Source organism: Stegodyphus dumicola, chromosome 8, assembly GCF_044657685.1.
Source record: "Stegodyphus dumicola isolate Sdum_Otavi_A_Nest chromosome 8, ASM4465768v1".
NCBI lineage: Eukaryota > Metazoa > Arthropoda > Arachnida > Araneae > Eresidae > Stegodyphus > Stegodyphus dumicola.
In genome coordinates this window covers 88,332,945-88,346,830 of record NC_140775.1, presented here as the reverse complement: position 1 = coordinate 88,346,830, position 13,886 = coordinate 88,332,945, and the positions used below count along the sequence as shown (strand labels likewise).

Genomic DNA, 13,886 nt, shown 5'->3' with positions numbered 1-13,886 from the left:
TTTTTGTAAATTTTGATACCCTTTAGATCACAATTGCTCTTTATATTATAAATTATAATTTCATATTTTTAATTGTATAATTTCTGCATGCTTTCTTACCAGATTTAAATTGATGATCTATAATCCGGAATCACCGAAGTCCCGACGAGTCCGGATTAAAGACTTTTGACTGTAATACAATTTTTGAATTGCAAGAGAAATTTAAAAAAAAAAAAAAAAAAAAAAGAGCACACTAACACAATTCAGTTTGATTAACAATGTGCACATATATATGTACAAACAATAATTAACATTAACCTATATACTTGAAAAGTACTCATAAAGTTAATACCCATTTGCACATAAATTCAATTTTCAGTTCCATATTAATTTCCAGTTAACCTTTAAGAATGAAAATGCACTACGCAATCTGTGGACTGATATTTGGACAAGCTGAACATTTATTTATTTTCTACTATACTGGAACACTTTTCACTGAATTCATCATTAAATTGTCTATAGTGCACTGATTAGACGCTACTGAATTGTCATGTGTTCAGATTAATTGAAATTGCAGAAGTGCAGCTAAGAATTTCCTCGAACATGTGAGTTAGGCTTTATATTATTCTACTACTGGTGCACTTAGTTCTGCTCTGAGTAGTATCTTGGCTCGCACTTCCCTGTTATGAATAATGTCATAGTCTGAACTATTTCAGGTGATTAATAAAATCCTGCAAATTGATGTTTGGAGTTATAGCAATTCCTAACAAAAGAGATATTTCCGTGGAGGAATTTCGAAGGAAAACGATCTTATATTCACGCCAGACATAGGGCAATGTGTTTTAAAATGCGGACGTGTCAATAAGCCTGGCTATTGGTAATCGGTACATGCATAGGATACACCTAAAATAATAGGAAACTTCTCTAAATATTTGAATTAATAATAAGCAATAAACATTAATATATTTAATAGTTTTGGAAAATAATTGTCTTTAAGAACTTAATTGCCCTTTTAAGGTTCTAAATACAATTTAAATTTATTTCAAGCTCGTTTGCTTGTTTCAATGCAAAATATTGTTTGAAAGAAATGAATTGCTAAGACTTATGCATAGTTGTACAAATCATTAGCATTAAAAAAAAAAAACTTGAGTTCAAGATTATTTCAGAATTGAAATATTTTTTACTTATTAGTTAAGACATTAAATTCCAAATGCCACTGTATGCCGATGATTAGCTTGAAGTATGTGAAGCTTTGTCCCAGCGATCTGCAGTTAGTTGTAGCGTTGCAGGTGTGTGAATGCCAGTGTGTGACCTTAGCCAGGATAGAAAGTAGATAATTAGGTATCATACAGAACGTTGTGGTAATATTCATTTTTCCCTTTCAGCCTCAACAGTGGTTAAATGGTTGCCACCGTTGAATACTGTCAGTTCGAACTTGGATAAATGTTTGGTTTATGCGATTTTCTCCATATGTAACATGACCCAATTTCCCACAGAATGGACCCCAAGAAGGCCGATAACTCTCGTGGGCTTTGCTATATTCATATAACCCTAACCCTCATACTACGACATCTGTTGCTTTAAGTCGGGATTTCAAAACAGGATTTTAAATAAGACCCCAATGGCAAAGCAGCTAAAAACGCTGAGCAGAGGTATCTCAACACACGTTCAAATCCTAGCGAATGAGCTGGTTTAATGAGGGTTTTCTTGGCTTTTTACTTCCTTGTACGAAGTAAAAAGGAAGTATTGTAATCGCGAAAAGCTTCAGGCAGCATATTTCAACGAAAATATCCACTTTGACCGCTTTCGAATGCAATTTAACAATGTTTTTGCGCAATATCTATACGTAAGGACACAATAAAAGACTCTTTTTCTCCCAAAAAACTGCTTTAAAATGAATTCTGAAGAGAATTTTTCGTGGCGTCTGTACGAAAGTATGTACGTGCGTGCATATGTACGTATCTCGCATAACTCAAAAGCGAGTAGCCTCAGAACGTTGAAATTTAGTATATAAGACGACTATAACATGTAGATGTGCACCTCGTATTTTGGTTTCAATCGGCCACGCCAAACATATATAAATATATTTATAAATATATTCACTCTGTTACCCGGCTCAGTGATCTGTTTCTTTACTCTTATATGTTTGTAAATTGTACTTTTTTTTTTTTTTTCCCTTGCTTTAAAAATGGTTGAATTATGTTGTTTTTATCTTCCGGTTAAAGTTTTTATGCCTTTCGTAATTCTGGAAGCAATATTTGTACAATTATCAAGAATTTAAAAACTGTTTAAGTGCGGTTAAGTTTTAAATAACATGGCGGACATATTTGTTTACATTTGAAACAGCAGAATTGTAGATTTCTTGCCAATCTAGAAACACTAAGCTTCGCAACACAAAAATAACGCCTTCATTTATTATTGCGAATTAAATCACGCTTAATCCTTTCTGGAATTTTTTCGAGGAAATAAGTATTTAAGAATTACTTCGTAATTTTTAATATAGATATTTTGAGTTTTTATGTATTTTTGCCTTGTCGCGAAGTGAAAACTGAATTAATTGAATGAGAAATACTCAATCGTCTGAGAAAATCTGTTTCTTTTTCGTTTTGTTTGCTTAATTTCTTTTATACATCGTTCTAGCTTTGTTATAGTATTTGAATAGAACATGTGGCAACAATTAGATAATTCTTTAAATGATATAAATTTTGTGCATTCAGAGTTATAATATGAACGAAATATAATACTGTTAAGTAAACCTAGCGCCAGAGTGTCGCTATGGTAAACAAGGTGAATTTTAAAGAATGCATTTATTCTATTGTGGTTTATGAGCTGTCGGTGAAGTAGGTTTAATTTAATTTAATAAGTTAAATGAAATGCAAGAAAAAAATACGTATAATTTAATATTCCGTACAAGGAAGTCATGCGGTGTACACATCAGATTTTTTACAAGAGCATCGTGAATACTAGCCAGATCCTCTTAGAAAGCTTCCTTTCTCTTGAGCAGATAAACAATCGCGCACTTCGTCATAGTTCAAGTATATAAAATCCATCTGTATTGAATACAATTATAATTCTATCTCTTTAAAAAAATCTTGATAAAACACATGTTAATATCAAGTATGACAGAATATTTTTAAGCTATTAACATATTAAGCAGCAAAGCTTTTTAATGCACATGTGAACAACTGAAAATTAGACCCTCCCAAAAAAAAACATAAAATTGATACAGATTACCAGAGCAATCTAACACAAATTTCTTTCCACCAGGAACTAAAAAATTCTACTCAGATATAAAGAGTTGTACATTTTATAGCATATATTAGTTAGATTCATGAGTACCTGCTCGATGTTTGGTTTTCACAACCTTCCATTCATCAGAATGTGATTAGGGATTAAGACCATTAGGTGTGGAAGTGGCGAAATAATATTTTAAAGGCAATTTTTTCAAAATGACAGTAAATTTCATAGGGTGGGTTATTCAATTATGGCAAAGCACACGATGGCTATCTGCCTAAAGGGAGGGATGCCTTCATGGAGGGCTTTCTAAGAGAAACTTGCTTGTATACATGTTACACATGGGAAAAAGCACGAAAACACCCATGCAGCCAGCCCGTTCATGGGATTTGAACCTCGGACCGAACTACCAGTGTTCAGCGTCTTTACCACTCGGCCGCTGGTGGGCCCCAGTAAATTTCATAAGCCAGTATAAGTAGTTATATACAACTCAAGTAACTGAAAATATGCGAAAATTCTTCTGATGAAATGTTTGAAAGAGAATAATATTTTTGCATACAAATAGCACATATTTTGTTCATTCATGATATTTGTCGCTAACAATAGAAGGTTGTCAAAAATTTTTAAACTACTTCCTGATAAGCTATCGAGTTAAAATTTTGTAAACATATTAACTGTGGATAATATTACAATATGGTAAATCGAGTTTATAAAATTCCATTAAAGTTTTTATTAATTTAATGTTGACACGATTTTTTGTGCATATTTTTATTTACAATACATACTAAAAAAATCAGAAAACTTTAATGTTTTCCCAGTGTAAAACATTCTTTTAAATAAAATTTGTATTTTACAAATTACTTCTGATTTCTGGGAGAATTATTTAAGTCAGAAAATGTTTTCGACTATCTCCAAGAGAAAATTATTGGAAGTAAAAAAAAAAAAAAAAAAAAAGATTTTTGAACTTAAAAATTTCATTGAAAACGTGTTATTAAGACTAAACAAATAAAAAAGGTTTAAATAAAATAAGCTTTTACTCAAAACTCATGAAATTCTTAATAAGCCGAAAACAAAGTATAATTTATGACATATTTTATTGGGAACAAAAGATTAATTAAACCTCATTACAATATTCATGTGCAATTTATCATAAAAATGTAGGCACTTAAATAACAAATTAAAGCAGTGTCAGAAATATAAGCCTTTATAAATATATATCAAGGGCACCAATTTCTTTATTATTCATGATATAAATTTGTAGGTGAACTTAGCAAAGAATATTATTTAACCACTTTTTCATACTGATCTACTTAATTATGGTACTCTTTTGTTTATCGGCAAAGTTTTCAAAAATGTATGTACGTATGCATGTAGTATATATAAAGTATAGTAGATGCAGTATATATAGATGTACGTGTTCATGTATATATATGTGAAAATATGTATGTGTTTACACATATATGCACACAGAAACATACACACATGTACACATGCATTCTTGAATCTTTCCCGATAGCAAAATAGTATCCAAATTACTTTTATCTATTTAATTTATTAATTCTTTTTATGAGTTATAAATAAAAAGCTTATTCAATAAAAATCTTTTTTATTTCTTAATTATAATTCTAAAACAGAAATTCTTAATTTCTTTTCTATTCAGTTTCTAACTGGTAACAAATTTCTTGTTTCTTTACAACCAGTGTAAGGCCGTTATTGTAAAACATCAAGAGTTCTCCCCATGCTATTGAGGGTCATTACCTATTGTCGTCAGGGTTGGAGCGATGCTTGTCCCCCTTATGCATATGAGGAGTGAAAGTAAGACAAAAATCTGGGCTAGTCAGTCTTGACGTATCTTTAAAGTATAGCAAAAACACAGGACAGTCCGTTTTTGAGGTTATATTTAAAATGACAATATTCCAGGACAAACCGCTAAGAAGCCTGCATAAAAATACAAGATATTCCGGGTCAAACCACAGAAGGATTAAAACAATTTTTACAATTAAAATTATCATTCCTATGCTAAAGCAAACAATTCGGCCGGCGGACAAGGCAGATTTTTCGTTGCACATAACTTAATTTTCTTTTGGTCTCACTTGGCAAAAAGACACTGAATGTGCAGATTTACATAATAAAGGAAGAGAAGGTGAAAGTAAGCACTTTCCTTTATGGAACAGAATTCACGGTCTTGAAATATATAATACATTTCCTGTAGAAGTAAAGAAATTAAATGAAATTTAGACAAAATTCATGGAACTACAGTTTTACAGTCGTTTTTTGACGACATATTCAAATTTTAAGGATTGGCTTATTTTTGAAAGTTCCTTAACTTTCTGAAAGCAGTATATTTGAAGGCTTAAGCTCTTTAAAATAGGGAATATAACAACCAGTTAAAACAAAAAATACCAGTAATTGATACTCCAAGGAAAATACCTATAGTTATCCAAGATTAACTGAACAAAGAATGTAAATTTTAAATGTCACTGAGAAAGTAAGAGAACCAAACCAATGGGTAAATTCAATGGTCACTGTTCTCCAACATAACAAAATAAAAGTATGCTTACATCCTAGAGATTTAAATAAAGCAATAAATAAAGGTGAAACAATATCTTATGTTAAACTGTATATCTTATGTATGTAATATCTGTATGTATCTTATGTTAATCTTAATATCTTATGTTAAGAAATCTCACAATATCTTACAGAGTTCGTACACATTTCTGCACACTGAAATTAAGTACTTTTAAGGACCATTAATGAAAAAAATTAAGGACCTATGGGCAAATGGGAACTGAATAAATTAAATTAAAAATATTATTCTATGCCTGAATTTCACTTTTGTAATACCGTCCTAAAAATAAAATACATCCCTAAGAAGTATGCATTATTACTAAACATGAATTAACTAACATAATTATTAATAAGTTTGAGAATAAAATAAACTTGATGCAATTTATCAAGTAGCATTAAATATTTTATACTTATAATAGTTGGACATATTTGAAAGTTATTTATAATATTTGAAAGACCATTGTTTTACTAACAGTTAGCTTTATGTTGACATTTTTATATCTCATTTTTGTCAGATACTTGGTCAGTCTAGAGATTTAGTGAATACAGTCAAAAGTCTTTAATCTGGACTTGTCGGGACTTCGGCGATTCCGGATTATAGATCATCAGTTTAAATCTGGTAAGATCACATGCAGAAATTATAAAATTAAAAATATGAAACCATAATTTATAAAATAATGAGCAATTATGATATAAAGGGTATCAAAATTTACAAAAAAGAAGCTTAATATTTATTTTTTTTTACTTTATTAAACATTTCTTTTAACGCGCGCATGCGTAAGGCATGCATTACGCATAGTCAAAATTAGAAAATTGCAACCAGAAAACTATTTTATTTGTATTCGTGATATTTATAATGACGAGGAATTTGATTTAAATCATATCAAAGACAGAGTAGATCGAGATGAAATACAACATTTAGTAAGGAATTATAAGCCGACTAAAATAAAAACATCTGCCCTGAAGATAACGATAGTGCTGACAGATCCAACTTACAGTTCATTGCTCGCCGCGACGTCCCCCCCCCCCCCGCGCAGAGCAGCGTGAAATTGATAAACAGATTTCTGAACAGTTAGATAAACAAAAGATATGCCTTTATCCATTTTTTGGAGCAATTCCACTTTTTGTTTGATGGACATCGAAACATACTTTCGTTTTGTAGATCCTTTGGGAGCTCCAGCATCGGAAATTCTATTTGACATAATCGAAAGTTCCAACTTACTTTTATAAAATTGCTCTAACAGTCTGCAAAAAAAAAATAAGCCGGATCCAATTCGAAGATTAAGGAACAACGCAATCATCAACATTAACTGAAATAGATAATTAGATAATTTTAGCTTACACCGTACGTTATTAAACGCGCACGCGAAAACGTATTCTACGCTTGCGCAGACGCATATGCAAGTCGTAAAGGTCTTGCGCACACGCGTAAATGCCTATGCGCATGCGTCAACGCGGCGCATGCGCAGAAAGATTTTAGCTTTGAGGTCCGGATTATAGATCATTCCGGATTATGGGTGTCCGAATTAACGACTTTTGACTGTAGCAGGTATTAGATTTTATGTCAAGCGGCATGGGTTAAAATGAGAAGTAAGATCATAATCAGCATGACTCATAACAAAAGAATTACTGCTGCTGATTGTCCAGAGAGAGACATGCTGATTCAAACAAACCTGAAAGGCTTGATGTAGGCACGGTTGGCAAGTGTTGAAGTTTAGTCAGGCTCTGTTTGATGCAGTTAGTGCCATAGCTTTGCGTAGAGTTCCAGAGGTTGTAACCCAGTTAATATACTTTAAGGTCCCAATAAGCCATTAAAGCACCAGAGGTGATAAGTTGTTTTATATTACGTCTCACTAGATGCAAAAAGTAAGTCTTACTTGAATTTTTACATTTTTGAGTTTTATCTTGTGACCACAGTGAGTATTAATGAAAGGCAAATAACTCTCTTTAATATGTAGAGATAATTTTTAAGGGTAAGCAGTTAATAATAAATGATTACATTAGGTAATTAGATAATCTTAGTCATTATGGATTTACATGGCCGCTATTGAATTTTATTTTTTAACAATATTTGTTAAAAAAGCCCTATTAAAATCACAATCTAATAGAATTTCACAGTTTAAAATACATGTAATTTATGACATTGATACTTAAATGATATTAGGATAATTACACATTAAAAGCTACAAAACAGTTCTGTTTTGTAACAACACTGAGAGATTTGTCTCAATATGCAAACCAATGCTCTTGCTAGTTTCTGCGTGCTTTATCTCCTAACTTCTCAACCTCTCCACAATGTACCTATGGGAATTTACTTGATCTGGTAAAAGATAAATAGTCCCAAGCCCCAGACAGAAGTGAAGCAAATTATTGCTATGTCTGAAAGTAACTACAATATCAGACAAAAGTTTAAATAAGCCTCTTATTTAAAAGGAACTTATAACATAAAGGCATGTTCTGGTGCTAACAAAATCAATTACAGCTCACGGTGACGTAATTAAACAAGAGCAGTGAAATTCAAACTCAAAATGTGGACCAGTGGTTAAAGATTATATAATTCAATTTTAATTTAATCTGGCTCAGTAACTCTATCATTTGAGGAAATAGAAATGGAATTGTAGTAAAGGCTGAAATCATAAACAATTGGGTAATTTACTTAATAATAACTGCACATATCTTTAAAGAATAATTTTCTTTATGTATTCAGTTTCTTTCTACAACCCCTTTACCTATTCATTTTAGAATTTAATTCAGAATTTCTGTTATTGTAAAAAACACTAAATGCATTTAGAATATACAGTCAAAAGTCGTTAATTCGGACATCCATAATCCGGAATGATCTATAATCCGGACCTCAAAGCTACAAACTTCTGCGCATGCATTGCGTTGACGTATGTGCATAAGACCTTCACGGCTGCGAATGTGCGTGTGCGCATAAAACGTTTATGCATGCGCGTTTAATGTAGAATGGACAGTATAAGCTAAATTAAAATTATCTAATTCAGTTAATGTAATTCAGTAAGTTAAGCAACTTAAACAACTTACATTGAAAGAAATGTTTAATAAAGTAAACAAATAAATATTAAGCTTTTTCTTTTTGTAAATTTTGATACCTTTCAGATCATAATTTTCTTTATTTCATAAATTATGGTTTCATATTTTTAATTTTGTAATTTCTGCATGCCATCTTACGAGATTTAAACTGATGATCTATAATCCGGAAAAATCGATAATCCGGAATCGCCGAAGTCCCGATTAACGACTTTTGACTGTATAGAAAAAGTGGCTAAATTTATTTCTTTAGTAATATGAATATTCAGAAGAAATATGAAATATATATGGTAAAGGCCGGTTACAGAACTGGTGTGGCAGAATTTTTAGAATTTAGTGACACACCGAACAACAAAATCTAGAAATGGCAAAACTCTTAAAAATTTAGAGCAGGCATTGGAAGCAGAATTTAGGATCCACAGAGATTGCATCAGGTGGGAAAATGCCTAGTGCCAGCTATGTGTATGATGCACTGAGACATATTAGATGACTCTTTTAAATTGCAAGTTTTCGATTTGTTTATTAATAAAAAAAATCCTTATCTATACAATACCTGCTTAAGTGATAAGATAAGAAGCATTTTTGATATTTTCCATGCTTGTGTTTAGTGAAAATAAAGGGAAGATAAACATGTTATAATAAAAAGATTCTAGCATCAGGAGTAAAACATTCAAATATTATGCTTTGATTGTTCTTCCAGAGGTTCTTCAAAAGTAAGAAATTCATCACAAACTTTCTGTAAAATACATCCATTACATGTTGATACCATGGAGATATTTTTCATTTTGTCAACATATTTCTCAAATCTTCTAGAATTGTGGGTCTATAATTCTTGCCATCAAATCCTTCTAAACTTTCCAAGCTGCAATATCTAAAATACTAAAGAAAAATTATCCCTACCAATTCTGTAACAGCAAAAAGGCAGAATTATTTTGGGAAAAAAAAAAAAAAAAGAAGGAAAAAAGTTAAAATTAATTTTAGAGAAAACATGCATTTTCTGAGAATTTTGAATATTCTAAGACAATTACATGAGAAAAATGCTTACTATGAAAAAATTAAAAAGATATTTTTAATTAATTATACAGCTAATTTTGCTTTTGCTAAGAGCTTTTTCGTAAATTATGCTTTATAGCATTATACTTTTATTTTTCAGATTCAAAATATCGTATAATAAGTTGCCAAAATGAAACTTTACAATATGACAGCTAAAAATAAAAATGTTTTAATGTTATTTTTTAAATATAATTTTAATATGTTACCATTATTTTAATGAAATTTATCAATGTTATGATGTTTTGAAAAAATTGTTGAGAAATTTTCAGATCTCGGAATTAAAAATGTTCTATAGAAACTGATCTTAAAATCGCCAAAAGGGTGACAAGTTACCAAATTTAGAATTGTTTAATAAAAGAACTCGCATCCCCAAAAGCGAATTTCGAAATGCCTATGTTTCACTTCTTGCTTAGAAACTCGAATATCCCATCATTTGAATTAGAAATAGAAACAAATTATAACCCATGAACCCATTCAAAAGATAAGCATATATGTCAGTGAATCGCCAAAAATATTCCTCCAAAATGCTAATTCTCACTCAAAATGGCAGTCATAGAAACAGACAGAAATTTCAGATGATTAAAATTAAGGACCTTCTGCTGATTTTTGCTAAAATTAAGGACTTTTAAGGAACAAAAATCGATTTCAAAAAATTTAAGGACTCTTAAGGACAGTACGAACCCTGTCTTATGTGAGAACAATATGTTAAACTGCAGACCAAATTGTCACTAGAATGACAAAAGCAAAAATATTTTGTGTTATAAAAGATGCTTTTTGGCAAATCAAGCTTGATGAAGAAAGCCCTAATTTGTACACATTCAATACACTACAGTACAAAGCCCAAAATCCGGACTCGTTGGGACTTCGCCGATTCCAGATATTAGATCATCAGTTTAAATCTAGTAAGATGGCACGTAGAAATTATAAAATTAAAAATATGAAATCATGATTTATGAAATAATGAAGTATTTATGATCTAAAATGTATCAAAATTTACAAAAAAAAATATTAATATTTATTTGTTTACCTTATTAAACATTTCTTTAGATGTAAGTTGTTTAAGTTGCTTCGTTTTTATGTGCTAATACGTTCTCTTTAATTCTGTAGACAGATATAACCTTTTGTTTAGTTTCATCGTTGAAGTCCTTTAACTGCTGTGTCGAGAATTCCGACTAACTTGTCGATCGAAATTTTTTCATTTTCAGTAACTTCTGTCACTTTCTTCACTATTTTTTTTTTCCAATGGCAGACTGTGAACAATTACAAATGTCGCCCAATCCATTAATCTATACAAGGTTGGATCTGGTGGTCTCTTTATTATGGAGGCACCTAATAGGTGGGCCACCATCGCCTTTCCTGTGAAGGGACGGACAATTACAACCATGCCTTCTCCAGGATTCGAACCCATGCCCTTCGGCATCGCAGTCAGCTTCCCTGACCACTATACCAACTGGGCGGCTTTTCTTAACTATTGGTAGAGGTATTTTCTGAATCTAGAAACATACTACAAATTTCGCCATTTATTAATTTATTGATGACTGAGAACCATTGTAATCACAATAAAAAACTTCTTTTGTATCATCTTCATTTATTGCCACTTCTCCACATTTCTTTACAAAATCCGTTAATTGGAAAATTTCACCTTTGTTTTGCGATATCTTAAAACCTTTAACATTCGCAGCTACTATCACCAAATTTAGATATAATATTTGGCTATGCATCATGAGCTTGGCAACTAACGCCAAGTTGTTCTGTTAAATTTTATCTCGCTTCTATTGTGCATTGAGACAATTAAACTTGAATAATACAAAATCAGGAAGTATTTAGACGCTAAAGAAAACAGTTCAACTGCTGAAGAAAATATCAGAGGAACAGAACAAAGAGTAACCTCCCAGAAAAACAGATGTTCTCAAGAGCAAAGTTTAGAACATCTACCAAACTCCAATAACTTCGAAACAAGGGGCAGTCAGCAGCGATGTACATGGACTGAACTTTGGAACCCTTTAAAAAAAAAAAACTCGAATTTCTTAAAGATATATATATAACATTTAGTTACTAAATAGTGAATGGCTACAGTTTTATGTACATAAAAACAGAACAATGCTAATATTGCAGTTATCTCAAATATACACTAGTTAATGCTTTAAATAAATAGTTTGAACAGTTAAAAATGTAGCCTCTTTATTTCACAGGATACATGGTTCTCCTCTCCAAAGACAGAAAATAACCAAAGCAAAATATTTCTGCTCACTGAATCTGAATGTCTCAATTTTCCTTGAAAAATGTTTTACAGAAAAATTCTACTGTTGTGTTACTGATTTGCCTTTGAGTGTTCTATTTACAAGCTTATTCCATTAACCATTTCTGTAAATTTATCTAAAAATAAGGGAACATGATTAACATTTTATAAAAACTTCTAATCACAAAATTCAAACAAATTTTGTATGAAACTAATGACCAATTATTTTATCACACAAAAATTATACACAAAGAATTCGTTTACAGTATGTTACAAGAGTAAGAATAGCAAGTGGTATGCTTCTAATATATATAAACAGTCTGTTATCATAGTAATAAGCGGTACGTTTCTCTGCAACTATATATAAAAAGAAATTATCATAGCTTCCAAAATCCTTTTGTATGCACAGAAAGTAAATCGTGTTTGTATGTGTATATATATATATATATAGATACAGTATGTATATATATATATATATATATATAACAAACTGTCTGAAATAATTTCATTTTGTCTGAAATAATTTCATAAGCATTTCAAGTACTTCTTAAAAAGTACGGAGGGAGAATATCAAGATAATTTTAAGACTGCGAAAATTTTTCAAAATATACGCAGCATCATTCTTCTGAACTTGTAATACATTGGGAAAATTAATAAATTTAATATGCATATATATACTATGTATACTTCAATTTTATATATATTCTGTCAACATAATGAACAGTTTCTGAATAAATCACAGAAATGACTTCACTACATCACGGCAGTTGCCGAAAATTAGGGTAAATGTGTGGACATGGCCTGCTTTCTGTATACAGAGAAAGCACGAGGTTGTTTATATACTCAAAATCAGCTGTCGCCATTATTACATCAATTGTCTAACGAAAGAAATAGGCGTTTTCACTGCATTAGCAACATATCCACCATTAAAATATTGTATAAAAACCCAAAAATTTCAAGGAACCTACCATGATGGAGTGGATTTCATGACTAGGGCTTACACAAGATAACTTTCTATCCAGCACGCGACATATTGGAGCACAGACGAATCATGGGTAAAACGGCAACATAGAACAAGCTCCTAAACGCACTGAAATATTATTTTTCATGGAAGTAATTAAAGTAAGTTATGTTTTCAAAGCAAAAGTAATTTGAAATATGACTTTTTAAAGTTACAGTTTTGATTATTTATGCACTACGTTTTTATCTCTTTCAATGTCTAGCGACATTACTTTCTCTCTCAAGCCCAACTCTTCCGTTATTTACCGTCTCCACGCGGGGTTGCCAGAATTATCGTCGAATTTAGCAATACGGCGTCAAGATTACCATGACAAAAGGCGCCAATACATTCACTTTGGTTGATTCATCACACGACGCTATTATAGGAGGTAAAAATCCATGCTGCAACAGAATTTTACGGTTCAAGAAAAATTAATAAGCTGCTTTCATAAAACTTTCGAAAAAATTAAAAACACTCAAGTCGTCACATAACGTACAAATAATGCATATTTTGAACAGACTTATTAAATGCGTATTAAAATAAACCATTTGATTCTCCCTTGACAGCTCGGTTTCGTAATATGCTTTACAAGTGCCTACATTTTCGTAATATGCTTTACAAGTAACCTGAAAGTCCACATTCAAATCACACACTCATCACTCATATATATATATATTAAAAAAATAACAATAATAAAATACTGATAAAAGTTATTGAGTTACATTGTAAAAAAAAAAAAAAAAAAAAAAAAAAAGGTTATTT

At 31.0% G+C, this 13,886-nt stretch overlaps 1 protein-coding gene across 4 annotated transcripts in view; it reads right to left on the bottom strand.

Annotated features, from left to right (window-relative positions):
* Window positions 1–13,886, bottom strand: part of LOC118200674 (pumilio homolog 1-like) — a 204,087-nt gene that overhangs the window by 131,296 nt on the left and 58,905 nt on the right. Inside the window, exon 1 of one of the 4 annotated variants that reach the window (XM_035372631.2) lies at window positions 13,093–13,231. The exons of the other annotated variants lie outside the window; for them this stretch is intronic. Within the exon in view, the coding sequence (XP_035228522.1) occupies window positions 13,093–13,112 (20 nt within the window). The 5' untranslated portion in view covers window positions 13,113–13,231. Of the gene's footprint in view, window positions 1–13,092; window positions 13,232–13,886 lie in introns of those variants that run through there. 4 annotated transcript variants of the gene reach the window in all.